This window comes from Oncorhynchus clarkii, chromosome 31, assembly GCF_045791955.1.
Source record: "Oncorhynchus clarkii lewisi isolate Uvic-CL-2024 chromosome 31, UVic_Ocla_1.0, whole genome shotgun sequence".
Taxonomy (NCBI): domain Eukaryota; kingdom Metazoa; phylum Chordata; class Actinopteri; order Salmoniformes; family Salmonidae; genus Oncorhynchus; species Oncorhynchus clarkii.
The window spans coordinates 23,791,220-23,812,785 of record NC_092177.1 but is presented as its reverse complement, the minus strand read 5'-3'; the positions used below and the strand labels follow the sequence as shown (position 1 = coordinate 23,812,785).

At 43.3% G+C, this 21,566-nt stretch overlaps 1 protein-coding gene across 3 annotated transcripts; it reads left to right on the top strand.

Moving 5' to 3' along the window:
• Window positions 1-315: 315 nt before the first annotated feature.
• Window positions 316-20,270, top strand: LOC139391184 (dual specificity protein kinase CLK4-like). Of its 3 annotated transcripts, none has more exons than XM_071138769.1 (12): window positions 316-472; window positions 1,025-1,179; window positions 2,276-2,522; window positions 3,220-3,319; window positions 3,695-3,761; window positions 14,862-14,978; window positions 15,308-15,474; window positions 15,832-15,926; window positions 16,059-16,188; window positions 18,271-18,353; window positions 19,054-19,224; window positions 19,416-20,270. In XM_071138769.1, the coding sequence occupies exons 2-12, from the start codon at window positions 1,025-1,027 to the stop codon at window positions 19,563-19,565; spliced, it is 1,482 nt and encodes a 493-aa protein (XP_070994870.1). In that variant the 5' UTR covers window positions 316-472; the 3' UTR covers window positions 19,566-20,270. The 3 variants fall into 3 exon arrangements, with proteins under 3 accessions (XP_070994870.1, XP_070994869.1, XP_070994871.1); XM_071138768.1 differs by having other exon boundaries at window positions 322-390; XM_071138770.1 differs by having other exon boundaries at window positions 324-576.
• Window positions 20,271-21,566: the final 1,296 nt, after the last annotated feature.

Genomic DNA, 21,566 nt, shown 5'->3' with positions numbered 1-21,566 from the left:
CAATTGAATAATCAAGCTGGAAATTATCTTTGCGTAATGATAATTTTTTTATACTGCTTCCCCCTCACTTAAACAAACTAACAGAGAACAGTTTACATTAAACACGGTATTTATTGATGACATATGTTTTGGAAACAGAAAACATCAATCGAGATCAAAGGTTTCATTGATGAGAAAATTAGCAGACTGTCGGCCATAATCCATCTTTTCCCACTGCCGCTCACTGGGCTTCCTCTTACTAATTTATTTGGTAGCGCTAGGAAACGCCAACCGGATGCTTCACATTTATACATCCTGTGAAATATCTGTCTCATTGTTCTATCTATGACAAGAACTTCGAGCAGCAGCAGAGTTCGCCATTTTGGAAGGCAGCTTTGTTCGTACACAAAAGTACAGATAAAACATCGGGTTTTTTTTGTTTAGTTTTTTAAAAACCTATTAGTTGTTTGGGGTGCATCAGTCGATAGATAAAGTGAGGACAGATGATTTGATGTGTAATACTACAATGTAAACATATAATCTGTTCAACATTATCTTGCTAGCCTTCACGTTTCGTCGACGAACCAGGAAGCTAACGTTAGTAGGCTGGCTTGCCAATGTACAGATCGCTAGTTATTACTTTCTGAAAATTGTTGGCGTTGACGCTAACATTTATCAGATGCATGTTGCTGACGTTATCTGAAGAAGTTAGTCAAGCAGCTAGATAGGTTTCACTTGGATTGTTGTTAATTTAGCTAGCAAGTTAACGTTAGGTAAATTAACGTAGCTAGCATGTTAGAACAAATACACCAGTCGGTGTCTGTAGAGGATACATTGACCATGATTAGTTAGTTAGCGAATGCTAGAAAATATTGTACCCAATTTACTTGTTTATGGTTGAATTTACTTCATGACATCTAGAAGATTAACTAGCTATCTATAGGTAGATTTGAATTATGTTTTACAGTTTGTTGGCACTGCAGCTATCCATGTGACGTTAGCTCGTTTTAGCTATTCATGTGAACATTCATCACTTGTGTGGCAGATGCGACAGGCAAAGCGAATTCGTTCCCCTGGCGTTTGGCTCGGTGAGTTCAGCTGGGTGGAGAGCCGAAAGCGCCAGAAGCGAGATGATTCGAATAGCAGTGTAAGGGAGAATAAATCTCGAAGACGTCAACAACCCCTCAAAACACATGAAGGGTAAATATGACCCAATTCCCCCCCCCCCCCCCAACGTAACTATTAGAGGCCCCACCCATCCACAACCAACCCCTAGATCTCTTCCTTTTTACATCTGTCTGGTTATTCTGTCTGGTCATTCTGTCAGGTTGGTAGGATCCAGCAGCTATACACATGCCAAATGTTTTCACAGCAATATATTAATGTGGTGAGGACAAGCCATCATCTTATAAATAATGAGTGAAATCTAATCTCACAGCATACTTTAGGCCAAGGTTTATTTCAGGAGAATCTGCCTCTTTCCCTGCCCTTGACATACGTGGTCACAATTCATTTTCGAAGTTGGAACTCTTTATTATTGGAAGTCACTGTCATTTGCCAATATATCACTCACTGTACATTTTATTGCTGGAAGGTAAAACCGTGTCCGGTTTCTGTGTCCGTCACATTAAGTTTGTGCTTTGTGAGAGATGGAGGTTTATGGTGGAAGTTTCCAGGGCAGAATGGGTAGGGAAGCTCTAATAATAAGTCCCCCAGCAACACAGACCTTTTCCTGGAAGAGACTTGACACCACCAGGGTGCCATCATGACTCTCTCTGACTCTGTGGGGCTCTGGAGGTCCAGAGACTCAGATCACATTCCTCTGCTGAAAGAGCTTCACAGATTCCTCACTGAGCCAAAACAACTGTCGTAGCGGACACCTGTGCTTTCGATTTGTGTGTGTTGGTGTGAGAGAGGTAGAAGGGGGGGGGGGTTGTGCTTTGCTTGAGCACACATACATTCAAGCTGGCTGCTCATATTTATAAGGTTGCTACATGATATGTACTAACAGCTCTTGAGACATATTGCCTGGCCAGTTTGTTGTGTCAGTTTACCCCCAAAACTAGGAATTTACACTATGCTCCACTATGTTAGGCTTTCACATCAAGAACCTTGGAGTGATGTTACACTCTGTAGTTGTAAATAAGCTTGTTACTAATTAAAAATGTTATATATTAAGCCCCTTGGGATAGGGTGTCGGGGAGGACGTAGGTCCCGGCCATTAGAACCAAGCAGTGGGTAAGTAGGCAGGAGAAGGAGTCAGTCACTTAGCTGTCTTGTTGTTTCTCCCTTTCAGGCACTACCTGGAGAACCACAGCCTGAACCAGCAGAGGATAGAGTCTAAGGACAGGAGGGCCAGAGAAGCCAGCCTGGAGATGGGCTACGACGATGACAACAGGGCCGCCGCCACCAGGGACAGAGATCGGGAGAAGGACAAGGAGTGGCACCACTACAGCAAGTCATCCGGGCGGAGTGGCAAGAGTGGCCGTAGTAGCCGTCGAGGGCGGAGACGCAGCCCTTCTCATCAACGCTCCTCTTACTCGGTATGAGAACATCTCACACGGTCTTCTCTCCTTTCCAACCAACTCCCTATATGGTTATTAGTGGTGTTAGCTTTTCTTTGTCGCTCTTTCTCAATATGTACCACAGTGAAAAACAGATGGGTTAGGATTATGGATCCAATGTTAGTACCAGAATTCACTGAATACCATCTAGGCATAACTGTAGCAGACTAAGCACAAACACCTTTACAAGGCTTCAATAAGAAGAGTCAAGGGAAAGGGAAACTTTATATGTATCAGTCATTAACAGTCAGAAGATAACCAAAACTGTAACTTGAAAGACACAAAATGCATATTAGCCTATTCTACTAGACTGATGGTTTATAATGTTTTGTACCGCTTACTTTGAGAAAGTCTCTCACATGAACCTTGTTGTTGCCATGTTTCTCTTCTGTAACACCCACTATGTGGTGACGCCCCCTATGCCTTTCTCTGGTGGGGCTGAATTTGAATGTGCTGCTCCCGCTGTGGTCCGCTGGCGCTGCCTGGTTCGCAACCCACCCACTCTGAATGGGCCGATCCATCCGAAATCTCTCCCCCACGTCCGATCCCCCCCTCTGCCCGCTGAATGAATGAATGGCACGTTCCGTCCCGTTGTGGTGGCCTGGCCTGATGATGGTGTTCTCTCTGGGCCGGTGATGGTGGTTGATGGTTGATGATGGTGGTGATGGGACAACAGAGGAGCCATCATCGCAGGAGCAGGAAAAGATCCCGGAGTGTTGAGGATGATGACGAGGGTCACCTGATCTATCACAGGGGAGACATGCTAAGAGCCAGATGTATAGAATATATCACTTTTCTCTCTCTGTCAACTAGCTATCTGTTATGTTGTTGCTTTTTCATATGGTGTACTGTTGCAAAATTCTATTCTATTATAGACACTTGTATTTGAGTGGGTAGGGTTTATCATTGTATTGTTAAATGTGGATTAGTTATTACACCTCGCTACATAACATCATTATTAGTGTGATGTGTGTACTGTGTATTATGTTTTGTTGGCTTGGAGCCCTGTCCTGTTCTAGTTAGACAGTATAATGCTAAATCCATATCAAACAAAGCAGCTAGGCAGACATTATGTGGCAGATCAGGTGTGATGGTAGTGGATGCCAGTCATCACTGCTCTGGTTCTAACTAATGCACTTTATTCCCTGTAGATGAGATTGTGTCAACTCTAGGAGAAGGAGCCTTTGGGAAAGTCGTGGAATGCATCGATCACTCTAAGTAAGTCGCTCACTGGAAAAGTCTGGATGTCACTGACAATGCTACCCCTCTCCCCTTTCAATTCAATTTAACGGCTTTATTGGCATGGGGAAACATATGTTACATTGCCAAAGCAAGTGAAATAGATAATAAACAAAAGTAAAATAAACAATTTAGAAAATAACAGTAAACATTACACAAACAAAAGTTCCAAAATAATATACATTTCAAATGTCTGTGGAAATAGTTCAAGTACAAAGGGAAAATAAATAAGCATAAATATGGGTGGTATTTACAATGGTGTTTGTTCTTCACTGGTTGCCCTTTTCTTGTGGCAACAGGTCACAGATCTTGCTGCTGTCATTGCACAAAGTTATTTTTGTAACTGCTTTCCAATGCGTCAAGTAATTATCTTTTTGTTTTCTCATGATTTGGTTGGGTCTAATTGTGTTGCTGTGGGCTCTGTTCACAAACAGAACCCACAGAGCCCCAGGACAGCAACACAATTAGACCCAACCAAGTCATGAGAGGACCTGCTTGCTTAGGGGACTCTTCTCCAGTTTCATCTTTCTGTAGGTGATAGCTTTGTTTTGGAATGCTTGGGAATCACTTCCTTTTAGGTGGTTGTAGATGTATGTAACAGATGTGAAATGGCTAGCGGTGGTGCGCGCTAATAGCGTTTCAATCGGTGATGTCACTTGCTCTGAGACCTTGAAGTGGTTGCTCCCCTCGCTCTGCAAGGGCCGTGGCTTTTGTGGCGCGATGGGTAACGATGCCTCGGGAGTGGCTGTTGTTGATGTGTGTAGAGGGTCCCTGGTTTGAGCCCAGGTTGGGGCGAGGAGAGGGACGGAAGCTATACTGTTACATAGAGTTGAACGTCTCTTTCCTGGATTTTGATCGTTAACGGCTATTGGCGTAATTCTTCTCTGCATGCATTACTTGGTGTTTTACGTTGTATACTGAGGATATTTTTGCTGAATTCTGTTTCAATTTGGTGTTTGTCCCAATTTGTGAATTTCTTGGTTGGTGAGTGGACCCCAGACCTCACAACCATAAAGGGCAATGGGTTCTATGACTGATTCTAGAGGTCGACTGATTAATCGGAATGGCAGATTAATTGGGGCCGATTTCAGGTTTTCATAACAATCAGAAATCGGTATTTTTGGACACCGATTTGGCCGACAAAAAAAAAAAAAAATTACACCTTTATTTAACCTGTTGCGTCGACCAAACCCGGATCCGGGATTCTATTTACAGACCTAAGCTCATTACCATAACGCAACGTTAACTATTCATGAAAATCGCAAATGAAATGAAATAAATATGCCATCTCTCAAGCTTAGCCTTTTGTAAACAACACTGTCATCTCAGGTTTTCAAAATATGCTTCTCAACCATAGGAAAACAATCATTTGTGTAAAAGTGGCTAGCTAGCGTAGCATTTAGCGTTAGCATTAGCGTTAGCATCCAGCACGCAAGATTTCAACAAAAACATAAAAGCCTTCAAATAAAATCATTTACCTTTGAAGAACTTCGGATGTTTTCAATGAGGAGACTCTCAGTTAGATAGCAGATGCTCAGTTTTTCCAAAAAAGATTCTTTGTGTATTAGAAATAGCTCCGTTTTGTACATCACATTTGGCTACCAAAAAAAAAACGAAAATTCAGTCCTCAAAACGCAAACTTTTTTCCAAATTAACTCCATAATATCGACTGAAAACATGGCAAACGTTGTTTAGAATCAATCCTCAAGGTGTTTTTCACATATCTCTTCAATGATATATCGTTCGTGGAAGCATGGTTTTTCCCCTCAATCAAATGGAAAAGTACAAGCAGCTGGCGTTTGCGCACCGAATTCCACGCAGGACACCAGGCGGACACTTGGAAAATGTAGTCTCTTATGGTCAATCTTCCAATGATATGCCTACAAATACGTCACAATGCTGCAAACACCTTGGGGAAACGACAGAAAGTGTAGGCTCATTCCTTGCGCAATCACAGCCATATAAGGAGACAATGGAAAACAGAGCTTCTGAGATTCTGCTCATTTCCTGCTTGACGCATCATCTTGGTTTCGCCTGTAGAATGAGTTCTGGGGCACTTACAGACAATATCTTTGCAGATTCTGAAACTTCAGAGTGTTTTCTTTCCAAAACGGTCAATAATATGCATAGTCGAGCATCTTTTCGTGACAAAATATTGCGCTTAAAATGGGAACGTTTTTTATCCAAAAATGAAATAGCGCCCCTAGAGATCCAACAGGTTAACTAGGCATGTCAGTTAAGAACACATTCTTATTTTCAATGACGGCCTAGGAACTGTGGGTTAACTGCCTTGATCAGGGTCAGAACGACAGATTTTTACCTTGTCAGCTCGGGGATTCGATCTTGCAACCTTACAGTTAACTAGTCCAACGCTCTAACCACCTGCCTCTCATTGCACTCCACAAGGAGCCTGCCTGTTACGCGAATGCAGTAAGAAGCCAATGTAAGTTGCTAGCTAGCATTAAACTTATCTTATAAAAAAACAATCAATCATAATCACTAGTTAACTACACATGGTTGATGATATTACTAGTTTATCTAGCGTGTCCTGCATTGCATATAATCGATGCGGTGCGCATTCCCGATAAAGGACTGTCGTTGCTCCAACGTGTACCTAACCATAAACATCAATGCCTTTCCTAAAATCAATACACAAGTATATATTTTTAAACCTGCATATTTAGTTAATATTGCCTGCTAACATGAATTTATTTTAACTAGGTAAATTGTATCACTTCTCTTGCAACAGAGTCAGGGTATATGCAGCAGTTTGGGCCGCCTGGCTCGTTGTGAACTGTGTAAAGACTATTTCTTTCTAACATACACAGCCAACTTTGCCAAACGGGGGATGATTTAACAAAAGCGCATTTGCAAAAAAAGCACAATCATTGCACGACTGTACCTAACCATAAGTTAGCCTATATTAACTTCTTATGGTAAAGGGGATGGTTGGGCAAAAAACAGGGAAAATGCAGCGCGGCATTAAATCACACATGTAAGATACTCAATTAAAGCTACACTCGTTGTGAATCCAGCCAACATGTCAGATTTTTTAAAGGCTTTTCGGCAAAAGCATAAGAAGCTATTATGTGATGATAGCACAATAGTAAACAAAGAGGGTAGCATATTTCAACACCGCAGGCGCTACACAACGCAGAAATAAAATGTAAAACATGCATTACCTTTGACGAGCTTCTTTTGTTGGCCCTCCAATATGTCCCATAAACATCACAATTGGTCCTTTTGTTCGATTAATTCTGTCCATATATATCCAAATGTACATTTATTTGACGCGTTTGATCCAGAAAACAGCTTCCAAAAAACGCAACGTCACTACAAAATATTTCAAAAGTTGCCTATAAACTTTGCCAAAATATTTCAAAGTACTTTTGTAATGCAACTTTAGGTATTTTTAAACGTTAATAATCGATCAAATTTTAGACTGGTGTATCTGTGTTCAATACAGGAAGACAACAAACCAACGCTACTTTTCACGTCTTGCGCTCTTTCAACAGTGTTACCTAGTTCCTAGATGGCCTACTTCTTCATTGCACAAATGAATAACCTTTTCAGTGAGCAGACAGAGACAAAAAATAAATACATTCTGAACGGTTAGTCCTTGGGGTTTTGCCTGCTACATAAGTTCTGTTATACTCACAGACATGATTCAAACAGTTTTAGAAACTTCAGAGTGTTTTCTATCCCAATTTACTAATAATATGCATATCTTATATTCCTGGCATGAGTAGCAGGAAGTTGAAATTGGGCACGCTATTTATCCAAAAGTGAAAATGCTGCCCCCTATACCCTAAGAAGTTAACCAGGTAAAATTGTGTCACTTCTCTTGCGTTCATTGCACGCAGTGTCAGGGTATATGCAACAGTTTGGGCCGCCTGGCTCGTTGCAAACTAATTTGCCAGAATTTTACGTAATTATGACATAACATTGAAGGTTGTACAATGTAACAGGAATATTTAGACTTATGGATGCCACCCGTTAGATAAAATACGGAACGGTTCCGTATTTCACTGAAAGAAAAGTTTTGTTTTCGAAAGGATAGTTTCCGGATTCGACCATATTAATGACCAAAGGCTCATATTTCTGTGTGTTATTATGTTATAATTAAGTCTATGATTTGATATTTGATAGAGCAGTCTGACTGAGCGATGGTAGGCAGCAGCAAGCTCGTAAGCATTCATTCAAACAGAACTTTCGTGAGTTTTGCCAGCAGCTCTTCGCAATGCTTCAAGCATTGAGCTGTTTATGACTTCAAGCCTATCAACTCCCGAGATTAGGCTGGTGTAACCGATGTGAAATGGCTAGCTAGTTAGTGGGGTGCGGGCTATTAGCGTTTCAAACGTCACTCGCTCTGAGACTTGGAGTAGTTGTTCCCCTTGCTCTGCAAGGGCCGCGGATTTTGTGGAGCGATGGGTAACAATGCTTCGAGGGTGGCTGTTGTCGATGTGTTCCTGGTTCGATCCCAGGTAGCAGCGAGGAGAGGGACGGAAGCTATACTGTTACACAGGCAATACTAAAGTGCCTAGAAGAACATCCAATTGTCATAGGTATATGAAATAGAACTGGTATAGAGAGAAATAGTCCTTAAATACTATATTAACTACAACCTAAAACCTCTTACCTTGGAATATTGAAGTCTCATGTTAAAAGGAACCACCAGCTTTCATATGGTCTGAGCAAGGAACTTAAACGTTAGCTTTTTTACATGGCACATATTGCACTTTTACTTTCTTCTCCAACACTGTTTTTGCATTATGTAAACCAAATTGAACATGTTTCATTATTTATTTGAGGCTAAATAGATTTTTATTGATGTATTGTATTAAGTTAAAATAAGTGTTCATTCAGTATTGTTGTAAAAATCGGCCAATTAATCGGTATCGGCTTTTTTTTGATCCTCCAATAATCGGTATCGGCGTTGAAAAATCTGAATCGGTCGACCTCTAACGAATTCAATTATTTTTTTGCCAGATCCTAATTGGTATGTCGATTTTTATGCTCCTTTTGATGGCATAGAAGGCTCTTCTTGCCTTGTCTCAGATCGTGCACAGCTTTGTGGAAGTTACCTGTGGCGCTGATGTTTAAGCCGAGATATGTAGAGGTTATTGTGTGCTCTAGGGCGATGGTGTCTAGGTTGATTTTGTATTTTTGGTCCTGGCAACTGGACATTTTTTGGATCACCATTATTTTTGTCTTACTGAGATTTACTGTCAGGGCTGAGATTTACTGTCAGGGCTCAGGTCTGACATAATCTGTGCAGAAGATCTATGTGCTGCTGTAGGCCCTCCTTGGTTGGGGACAGAAGCACCAGATCATCAGCAAACAATACATTTGACTTCAGATTCTAGTAGGATGCTGCAGACTGTTTTAGTGCCCTTGCCAATTCGTTGATAGAAAAGAGTACCAGTCAAAAGTTTGGACACCTCATTGAAGGGTTTTTCTTTATTTGTACTATTTTCTATATTGTAGAATAATAATGAAGACATCAAAACTATGACATAACTCACATGCAATGTGTGTAGTAACCAAAAAAAAGTGTTAAACAAATCAAAATATATTTTAGATTATTCAAAGTAGCCACCCTTTGCCTTGATGACAGCTTTGCACACTCTTGACATTCTCTCAACCAGCTTCACCTGGAATGCTTTTCCAACATTCTTGAAGGAGTTCCCACATATGCTGAGCACTTGTTGGCTGCTTTTCCTTCACTCTGCGGTCCAACTTATCCCAAGCCATCTCAATTGGTTTGAGGTCGGGTGATTGTGGAGGCCAGGTCACCTGATGCAGCACTCCATCACTCGCCTTCATGGTCAAATAGCCCTAACACAGCCTGGAGGTGTGTTGGGTCATTGTCCTGTTGAAAAACAAATGATAATCCCACTAAGCATAAACCAGATGGGATGGCGTACTGCAGAACACTGTGGTAGCCATGCTGGTTAAGTGTGCCTTGAATTCTAAATAAATCACCAGCAAAGCGCCATCACACCACCTCCATGCTTCAAATCAATTTTTATTTGTCACATACATGTGGTTAGCAGATGTTAATGTGAGTGTAGCGAAATGCTTGTGCTTCTAGTTCCGACAATGCAGTAATAACCAACGAGTAATCTAACCTAACAATTTCACAACAGCTACCATATACACACAAGTGTTAAGGGATGAAGAATATGTACATAAAGATATATGAATGAGTGATCGTACAGAATGGCATAGGCAATATGCAGTAGATGGTATCGAGTACAGTATATACATATGAGATGAGTAATGTAGGGTATGTGAACATTATATTAAGTGGCATTGTTTAAAGTGGCTAGTGATACATGTATTACATAAAGATGGCAAGATGCAGTAGATGGTATCGAGTACAGTATATACATATGAGATGAGTAATGTAGGGTATGTGAACATTATATTAAGTGGCATTGTTTAAAGTGACTAGTGATACATGTATTACATAAAGATGGCAAGATGCAGTAGATGGTATAGAGTACAGTATATACATATGAGATGAGTAATGTAGGGTATGTAAACATTATATTAAGTGGCTACTGATACATTTTTTACATGTTTGGCAGCAGCCACTCAATGTTAGTGGTGGCTGTTTAACAGTCTGATGGCCTTGAGATAGAAGCTGCTGCGCCTTCTTCGCCACTCTGTCTGTGTGGGTGGACCAATTCAGTTTATCCGTGATGTGTACGCCGAGGAACTTAACTTACTACCCTCTCCACTACTGTCCCGTCGATATGGATAATGGGGTGCTCCCTCTGCTGTTTCCTGAAGTCCACGATCATCTCCTTTGTTTTGTTGACGTTGAGTGTGAGGTTATTTCCCTGACACCACACTCCGAGGGCCCTCACCTCCTCCCTGTAGGCCGTCTCGTCGTTGTTGGTAATCAAGCCTACCACTGTAGGGACGTCTGCAAACTTGATGATTGAGTTGGAGGCGTGCAAGGCCACGCTGTCGTGGGTGAACAGGGAGTACAGGAGAGGGCTAAGAACACACCCTTGTGGGGCCCCAGTGTTGAGGATCAGCGGGGTGGAGATGTTGTTAACTACCCTCACCACCTGGAGGCGGCCCGTCAGGAAGTCCAGTACCCAGTTGCACAGGGCGGGGTCGAGACCCAGGGTCTCAAGCTTGATGACAAGTTTGGAGGGTACTATGGTGTTAAATGCTGAGCTGTAGTCAATGAACAGCATTCTCACGTAGGTATTCCTCTTGTCCAGATGGGTTAGGGCAGTGTGGTTGCGATTGCGTCGTCTGTGGACCTATTGGGGCGGTAAGCAAATTGGAGTGGGTCTAGGGTGTCAGGTCGGGTGGAGGTGATATGGTCCTTGACTAGTCTCTCAAAGCACTTCATGATGACGGAAGTGAGTGCTACGGGGCGGTAGTCATTTATCTCAGTTACCTTAGCTTTCTTGGGAACAGGGACAATGGTGTCCTTCTTGAAGCATGTGGGAACAGCACACTGGGATAAGGATTGATTGAATATGTCCGTAAACACACCAGCCAGCTCGTCTGCGCATGCTCTGAGGACGCGGCTGGGGATGCCGTCTGGGCCTGCAGCCTTGCGAGGGTTAACACGTTTAAATGTTTGACTCACGTCGGCTGCAGTGAAGGAGAGTCCGCAGGTTTTGGTAGCGGCCGTGTCAGTGGCACTGTATTGTCCTTAAAGCGAGCAAAGTTGTTTAGTCTGTCTGGGAGCAAGACATCATGGTCCGCGACGGGGCTGTTTTTCTTTTTGTAATCCGTGATTGACTGTAGACCCTGTAGACATATCCCAATCCACGTGATCAAAGGAATCTTGAAGCGTGGCGTTAGATTGGTCGGTCCAGCGTTGAACAGACCTGAGCGCGGGAGCTTCCTGTTTTAGTTTCTGTCTATAGGCTGGAAGCAACAAAATGGAGTCGTGGTCAGCTTTTCCGAAAGGAGGGCGGGGGAGGGCCTTATATGCTTTGCGGAAGTTAGAATAACAATGATCCAAGGTTTTACCAGCCCTGGTAGCACAATCAATATGCTGATAGAATTTAGGGAGTCTTGTTTTCAGATTAGCCTTGTTAACCTGTTGCGACGACCAAACCCGGATCCGGGATTCTATTTATAGACCTAAGCTCATTACCATAACGCAACGTTAACTATTCATGAAAATCGCAAATGAAATGAAATAAATATGCTAGCTCTCAAGCTTAGCCTTTTGTTAACAACACTGTCATCTCAGATTTTCAAAATATGCTTTTCAACCATAGGAAAACAATCATTTGTGTAACAGTAGCTAGCTAGCGTAGCATTTAGCGTTAGCATTAGCGTTAGCATTAGCGTTAGCATTTAGCAGGCAACTATCACAAAAACAAGTAAAGCCTTCAAATAAAATAACTTACCTTTGAAGAACTTCTGATGTTTTCAATGAGGAGACTCTCAGTTAGATAGCAGATGCTCCGTTTTTCCAAAAAGATTCTTTGTGTATTAGAAATAGCTCCGTTTTGTACATCACATTTGGCTACCAAAAAAAAAAAAAAAAAAAAAAAAACGAAAATTCAGCCCTCAAAACGCGAACTTTTTTCCAAATTAACTCCATAATATCGACTGAAACATGGCAAACGTGGTTTAGAATCAATCCTCAAGGTGTTTTTCCACATATCTCTTCAATGATATATCCTTCGTGGAAGCCTGGTTTCTCCTTGCTCTCAAATGGAAAAATAATTGCACCTGGCTTTACGCTCCAATTTCGACGCAGGGACACCAGGCGGACACTTGGAAAATGTAGTCTCTTATGGTCAATCTTCCAATGATATGCCTACAAATACGTCACAATGCTGCTAACACTTTGGGGGAACGACAGAAAGTGTAGGCTCATTCCTTGCGCAATCACAGCCATATAAGGAGACAATGGAAAACAGAGCTTCAGAAATTCTGCTCATTTCCTGGTTGATGCATCATCTTGGTTTCGCCTGTAGAATGAGTTCTGGGGCACTTACAGACAATATCTTTGCAGATTCTGAAACTTCAGAGTGTTTTCTTTCAAAAACTGTCAAGAATATGCATAGTCGAGCATCTTTTCGTGACAAAATATCGCGCTTAAAACGGGAACGTTTTTTATCCACAAATGAAATAGCGCCCCTAGAGATCAAAGAGGTTAAAATCTCCAGCTACAATGAATGCAACCAGTTACATAGAGTCAAATAAAGTTTGTTCAGGGCCATCGATGTGTCTGCTTGGGGGGGGGATATATATGCGGCTGTGATTATAATCGAAGAGAATTCTCTTGGTAGATAATGTGGTCGACATTTGATTGTGAAGAATTCTAAGTCAGGTGAACAGAAGGACTTGAGTTCCTGTATGTTATGATCACACCACGTCTCGTTAATCATAAGGCACACCCCCCCCCCCCCCCCCGCCCCTCTTCTTACCAGAAAGATGTTTGTTTCTGTCGGCGCGTTGCGTGAAGAAACCGGCTGGCTGTACCGACTCCCATAGCGTGTCTCGTGTGAGCCATGTTTCCGTGAAGCAAAGAACGTTAGTCTCTGATGTCTTTCTGGAATGCTACCCTTGCTCAGATTTCATCAACCTTGTTGTCAAGAGACTGGACATTGGCAAGTAGTATGCTCGGGAGCGGTGCGCGATGTGCCCGTCTCCGGAGCCTGACCAGAAGACCGCTTCGTCTGCCCCTTTTACGGCGTCGTTGTTTTGGTTCGCCGGCTGGGATCCGATCCATTGTCCTGGGTGGTGGGCAAACCACAGGATCCGCTTCGGGAAAGTTGTTTTCCTGGTCGTAATGATGGTGAGTTGACGTTGCTCTTATATCCAGTAGTTCCTCCCGACTGTATGTAATAAAACCTAAGATTACCTGGGGTACCAATGTAATAAATAACACTTAAAAAAACAAAATACTGCATAGTTTCCTAGGAACGTGAAGCGAGGCGGCCATCTCTGTCGGCGCCGGAAGTAGATGGTTCACGGTGGGAACCACACTTGTGAAACGGCTAGCTTAGTTAGCAGTGCGCGCTAAATAGCGTTTCAATCAGTGACGTCACTTGCTCTGAGACCTTGAAGTAGTAGTTCCCCTTGCTGCTTCAAGGGGTGACTGTTGTTAATGTGTGCAGAGTGTCCCTGGTTCGCGCCCGGGTATGGGCGAGGGGACGGTCTAAAGCTATACTGTTACATTGATGCTGTTGACCCGGATCACTGGTTGCTGCGGAAAAGGAGGAGGTCAAAAGGGGGGTGAGTGTAACGGATGTGAAACGGCTAGCTTAGTTAGCGGTGCGCGCTAAATAGCGTTTCAATCAGTGACGGCGATGGGTAACGATGCTTCGAGTGTGACTGTTGTTGATGTGTGCAGAGGGTCCCTGGTTCACGCCCGGGTATGGGCGAGGGGACGGTCTAAAGTTATACTGTTACACTTGCGGAGATCATCCATTCACCTACACTGCGTCTCACAAAGACATGGCGGTTGGGACCAAAAATCTCAAATTTGGACTCATCAGACCAAAAGACCGATGGAAATCTGTCCAATGTCCATTGCTTGTGTTCTTCTTATTATTATTGGTGTCCTTTAGTTGTAGTTTCTTTGCAGCAATTCGACCATGAAGGCCTGATTCACCCAGTCTCCTCTGAACAGTTGGTGTTGAGATGTGTCTGTTACTTGAACTCTGTGAAGCATTTATTTGGGCTGCAGTTTGACGCTGGTAACTCTAATGAACCTATCCTCTGCCCTAGAGATAACTCTGGGTCTTCCTTTCCTGTGGCTGTCCTCATGAGAGCCAGTTTCATCATAGCACTTGATGGTTTTTGCGACTGCACTTGAAGAAATGTTCAAAGTTCTTGACATTTTCTGGATTGACTGACCTTCATGTCTTAAAGTAATGATGGACTGTCGTTTCGCTTTGCTCATTTGAGCTGTTCTTGCCATAATATGGACTTGGTCTTTTACCAAATAGGGCTATCTATTGTATACCCACAGTGTGCTCTCAAACTTAATCTCTATGTTTCTCTCTTTCTCTCTATCGTTCTATTCTGAAAGCCTCAATCTCTCTCACAGTTAGATATGTGTCTCGTCTGTGATTTCAGAATTGGTTCTCGCGTGGCACTGAAGATCATTAAAAACATTGACCGGTACCGCGAAGCAGCCATGGCTGAGGTGGAGGTGCTGGAGCAGATGAACTCTCTGGACTGTGACCGGAGATAGTAAGTCACGACATGTTATTAGAACCAGCCCCATACATAAGCAGAAATCATGTAGACTTTCCATTACGAGGATGATGTGCAGTCTCTTATACAAGTAGTTGGTTATCTGCCAGGCGTACACTTTAATTATGGATTGTAACTTAAATATCCCACTTTAATGATCGGTGTGTCATCAGAATCAGACACCATTGTTTGTCTTGCCTAGCTACATAATCCACTAACTGTGATTGGCTCTGAATAAGATTCTGCTAAATTACTGAAATGTAAATCCCTCTTTCTTACCTCCCCCCTCTCTCTGTCTCTTGCCTCACTCCCCTCTGCCGTCTCAGTGGATGTGTGAGGATGCTGGACTGGTTCGACCACCACGGTCATGTGTGTATATCGTTTGAGCTGCTGGGGCTCAGTACCTATGACTACCTGAAGGAGAACAACTTCCAGCCGTTCCCGGTAGAACACATCAGGATCATGGCCTACCAGATCATCCGAGCCGTACGATGTGAGTAGTTACCAGAGAATTACACTTTATAACATGCTGGAATAGTCATTTTATTGGATTTCTGTGGTAGTAAGCACCACCCATACTGGATAAGAGCAATGCTACATGTCTCAACTTAAAGGTTGTGTGTTTCCCAAATGGAACCCTATTCTCAATATAGTGCACTACTAAGTATTTAATTTGGGGGGGAATACGTCACCGTTTGGGAGACATGCACTGCACTGTAAATGAAAAGCTGTTAGGTTATAGTGGTGACTTCAGAGTATATTCCATTGTACAAATGGTGTAATAGAACAAAGGGTTGTCTACTCTCCTGCCTGTGTTGACGATGTTCTCAGTGGTTGCTGTTTGTTTCAGTCCTGCATAAGAACAAGCTGACACACACTGACCTGAAGCCCGAGAACATTCTGTTTGTGGACTCGGAGTACGACATCAAGTACAACGCCAAAATGGTACGAGTCTGTTACCTGCCACATTGATCTGTGCTGACAAAACACTCACCGTGAATGAACTGTGAAGTTGACTGATTTGGTTGTCACCCCTATTTGAATTTGTGTACTGTCTGACTCATATCTGCCCTACAGAAGCGCGACGAGAGGACGTTGAAGAACCCGGACGTGAAGGTGGTTGATTTTGGCAACGCCACATATGAACACAACCACCACACCTCCGTAGTGTCCACACGTCACTACCGCGCTCCAGAGGTCATTCTGGGTAAGACACATACTTCCTCAATGCTAATTCATGATATTACTGATGTTACGTGATAATGCTGCTTATCGTTGTTGTCTGATGAAAACTTAATCTTCAAAACAGAAACAATTATAAAACTTCAGAAGCCATTTGTAATACATTTTCTTGGTCTTAGAGTCCTGAAATGTTTAGAGTACATTAAGGGGAGTTACTGATTTCATTAAATGTACAAAACTGAAAATGAGGAATAACAGAGTTCCGGGGTTTTCATCAGACGGCGACGTTAATCAAACCTAGACTGTGGAGTCTGGGTTGTAATGCTTCTCTCTCTGTGTAGATCTGTGGAGTCTGGGTTGTAATACTTCTCTCTCTGTGTAGATCTGTGGAGTCTGGGCTGTAATGCTTCTCTCTCTGTGTAGATCTGTGGAGTCTGGGTTGTAATGCTTCTCTCTCTGTGTAGATCTGTGGAGTCTGGGTTGTAATGCTTCTCTCTCTGTGTAGATCTGTGGAGTCTGGGTTGTAATGCTTCTCTCTCTGTGTAGATCTGTGGAGTCTGGGTTGTAATGCTTCTCTCTCTGTGTAGATCTGTGGAGTCTGGGTTGTAATGCTTCTCTCTCTGTGTAGATCTGTGGAGTCTGGGTTGTAATGCTTCTCTCTCTGTGTAGATCTGTGGAGTCTGGGTTGTAATGCTTCTCTCTCTGTGTAGATCTGTGGAGTCTGGGTTGTAATGCTCCTCTCTGTGTAGATCTGTGGAGTCTGGGCTGTAATGCTTCTCTCTCTGTGTAGATCTGTGGAGTCTGGGTTGTAATGCTTCTCTCTCTGTGTAGATCTGTGGAGTCTGGGTTGTAATGCTTCTCTCTCTGTGTAGATCTGTGGAGTCTGGGTTGTAATGCTTCTCTCTCTGTGTAGATCTGTGGAGTCTGGGTTGTAATGCTTCTCTCTCTGTGTAGATCTGTGGAGTCTGGGCTGTAATGCTTCTCTCTCTGTGTAGATCTGTGGAGTCTGGGTTGTAATGCTTCTCTCTCTGTGTAGATCTGTGGAGTCTGGGTTGTAATGCTTCTCTCTCTGTGTAGATCTGTGGAGTCTGGGTTGTAATGCTTCTCTCTCTGTGTAGATCTGTGGAGTCTGGGTTGTAATGCTTCTCTCTCTGTGTAGATCTGTGGAGTCTGGGCTGTAATGCTTCTCTCTCTGTGTAAATCTGTGGAGTCTGGGTTGTAATGCTTCTCTCTCTGTGGAGTCTGGGTTGTAAGTGCTTCTCTCTCTGTGTAGATCTGTGGAGTCTGGGTTGTAATGCTTCTCTCTCTGTGTAGATCTGTGGAGTCTGGGTTGTAATGCTTCTCTCTCTGTGGAGTCTGGGCTGTAATGCTTCTCTCTCTGTGGAGTCTGGGTTGTAGTGCTTCTCTCTCTGTAGATCTGTGGAGTCTGGGCTGTAATGCTTCTCTCTCTGTAGATCTGTGGAGTCTGGGCTGTAATGCTTCTCTCTCTGTGTAGATCTGTGGAGTCTGGGTTGTAATGCTTCTCTCTGTGGAGTCTGGGCTGTAATGCTTCTCTCTCTGTGTAGATCTGTGGAGTCTGGGCTGTAATGGTTCTCTCTCTGTGTAGATCTGTGGAGTCTGGGTTGTAATGCTTCTCTCTCTGTGGAGTCTGGGTTGTAATGCTTCTCTCTCTGTGTAGATCTGTGGAGTCTGGGCTGTAATGGTTCTCTCTCTGTGTAGATCTGTGGAGTCTGGGTTGTAATGCTTCTCCCTCTGTGTAGATCTGTGGAGTCTGGGCTATAATGGTTCTCTCTCTGTGTAGATCTGTGGAGTCTGGGTTGTAATGCTTCTCTCTCTGTGGAGTCTGGGTTGTAATGCTTCTCTCTCTGTGTAGATCTGTGGAGTCTGGGCTGTAATGGTTCTCTCTCTGTGTAGATCTGTGGAGTCTGGGCTATAATGGTTCTCTCTCTGTGTAGATCTGTGGAGTCTGGGCTGTAATGCTTCTCCCTCTGTGTAGATCTGTGGAGTCTGGGCTGTAATGCTTCTCTCTCTGTAGATCTGTGGAGTCTGAGTTGTAATGCTTCTCTCTCTGTGGAGTCTGGGCTGTAATGCTTCTCTCTCTGTGTAGATCTGGGCTGGGACCATGCCTGTGACGTGTGGAGTCTGGGCTGTATCCTCATAGAGTACTACCTGGGATCAACTCTCTTCCAGGTGGGGGACTGTCGGCTATCCACAGTATCATCATACTAATAATGCCTTCTGAATCTTGCATTCATCTCAAGCTGTTCAAGCTTCTTTCTATGCATAGGTAGATCACAGGGGTTTTCCTGCATAGAAAAGTTTGGCCAGGCCTTCTAAGTGTTAAGGGTCCATATAGTAAAAAACATTTTTTTTAAAATAATACTTTGTATGGAAAGACATTTTCAGTGTAAACATTAAACGACTAAAACCAGATATAATGTATGTGGAAAATATATATATTTTAAAAATAAGATCATATTTGAGAACTATTAATTGCTTAAATAAAAGCTACACAGTCAGCGAGAATCTAAAATGTCAAAAATGATCCCTCCAGGGCTCTTTTGTCATGGCATGGGGCCTTGATTTTGTTATATGGTTTAAGACACTCAGATAGCATAAGAACACGGCATAAGCCATGGAAAAATGTGTAGATTTACTGGAAATTAGCTTTGAAACCGCAAATGTTCTCTCAGCACCATGGCAAACGTGTGGAATTGCAGGAAATTCGTTTTAGAACAGCAACATTTTGTTATTGCGGCCAATAGAGCTTTCAAATGTGCCACCACACCCACCACCTAAGCCCTATTTTGATCCAGAAAAAACTCTGGCTCACTGTGTCCTCGGTGTAACGTTAGACTCCTCTCTTTGGCTCTTGTGTTCTCTCCTCCAGACCCACGACAGTAAAGAACACCTGGCTATGATGGAGAGGGTCCTGGGCCCCATACCGGTACATCTCCTGCAGAAAACCAAGAAGCGGCGGTTTGTCCATCGGTACCAGCTGGACTGGGATGCCCTCAGCTCCTCTGGGAGATACGTGAGGAAACACTGCAAACCACTCAAGGTAAGGAGGGCCTCCAGCAATATGGCTAACCTATTCTGTTTCCTCAATTAATTTAATGGAACTGACACTATAGATACCTGTGATATAAAAACGTCTGAATCACAGTGTTGTTGTGGTCATTGATATCAATAAATTTGACCATCTCCTCCCCTCTCTCCTCCACCTCTTCCATCCCCTCGCTGTCCCCTCAGCAATACATGATGGTCCAGAGCTTGGACCACGACCAGCTGTTTGACCTGATCCAGAAGATGCTGGAGTACGACCCAGCTAAACGCCTCTCCCTGGACCAGGCTCTCAGACACCCCTTCTTCACCTGCCTACGCAAGGCCACCAGGAAATGACCTTTAACCCCAGCGTGGACCCCAACCTGACCCTGCCTATCATCGTGACAATCATCACAACCGTTGTGGCCATGACCATCACCATGACAACTGTGATGATTGACGATCGCCATAGCCCTACATTGACTCTCCGGGAGAGATTGTTTACCTCTGGCTGTATCAGTCCGCCCACGTGGCTTTTTGTCCATTGCTGTCATGCTAGTTAGTGTTAATGTATTGCGAGTTGTATCGTTGTAGCAACCAGGTTCACTGATGAAGCTGGTGCGTTATTCTATGGGCTGTCAGACTTAATCAGTTAGCTCCAGTTAACGCTGTTTTTTTAATTGCGATTTATCGCATTGTCAAAATGCTTTCCAAAGACACTGAAAACATCCCAAATACATAACCTATTCAGCTAAAAACTAGTTGACATTGAGGTTAAAGAAAGTGTGCTTTTTCAATTGACCTAATTCTGCTAACCGTTAGGCAAAATCAAGATGTCAATATTCTTGTAATGTTTTTGTATAAAAAATCTTACATTTCACCTTAATTTGAGCAAATTCAGAATTTGCGATTAATCAAAGCAAATCTTGTAACTCGCTGGATGATATTTTGTCTGACAGCCCTGAGTTTTTCCCCAAGTCCCTTTTTTCAGTATGACTGGATTTGTAACTTTTGGAATATCGCTGTGTTTGCATTTGTCAATAAAAACATCTGGAGTATGAACGTATATGTAAAAATAAAGTACCCTGTGCACAGCAGTGCGTGTAGTTCACAACCTTTCCCCCCCCAAGGATGCCTTTTTCACATCTGATTTCATGGCCCTCATTTTTTTAACACCTCTAATCAATAAGCCCCTCCAGCCCCACCAAGAAGCTCAGGACTCCTAGGTCGGGGACCGCTGGTCTAGATCCAGGAGCTGGTTTTGGCAGGAACAACTAGTATTGTGTTTAAAAACCACACAAGAAATATAACATCCCAGTAATGTTGCTTATGCACATAAAGCTTATTGCTCTCATTTTGTTTACATCCCTTTTAGTGAGCATTTCTCCTTTGCCAAGAAAATCCATCCACACCTAATAAATATGGCATATCAAGAAGCTGATTAAACAGCATGATCATTACACAGGTGCACCTTCTACTGGGGACAAAAGACCACTCTAAAATGTGCAGTCATGTCACACAACACAATGCCACAGATGTCTCATGTTTTGGGGGCGGTTGCAGTTGGCATGCTGACTGCAGGAATGTCCACCAGAGCTGTTGCCATATAATTGAATGTAATTTTTTTCCAATAAGCCCCTTCCAATGTCGTTTTAAAGAATTTGGCGATACATCCAACCGGCCTCACAACCACAGACCACATGTAACTGGGCCAGGACCTCCACATCCGCTTCTTCACCTGTGGGATCGTCTGAGACCAGCCACCGGGACAGCTGATGTAACTGGGTTTACAAAACCGAACAATTATTGCACAAACTCAGAAACCGTCTCAGAGAAGCTCATCTGCTTGCTCGTCGTCCTCACCAGGGTCTTGACCTGACTGTAGTTTGGCATTGTAGCTTCAGTGGGCAAATGCTCGCCTTCAATGGCCCTGGCACAGGAAAGTGTGGTTTCAACTGTACCGGGCAGATGGCGGACAGCGCGTGGGCGAGGAGTTTGCTGATGTCAACGTTGTAAACTGCCGCATGGTGATGGTATGGGCAGGAATAAGCAACAGATAACAAACACAATTGCTTTTTATCAATGGCAATTTGAATGCACAGAGAAACCATGACAAGATCCTGAGGCCCGTTGTCGTACCGTTCACCCGCCGCCATCACCTCATGTTTCAGCAGGACATCATGTTGCAAGGATCTGTACACAATTCCTGGAAGATGAAAATGTCACAGTTCCTCCATGGCCTGCATACTCACCAGACACGACACCATGTTCCAGTTCCTGCCCATATCCAGCAACTTCGTACAGCCATTGAAGAGGAGTGGGACAACACTCCACAGGGCGCAATCAAAAGCCTGATCA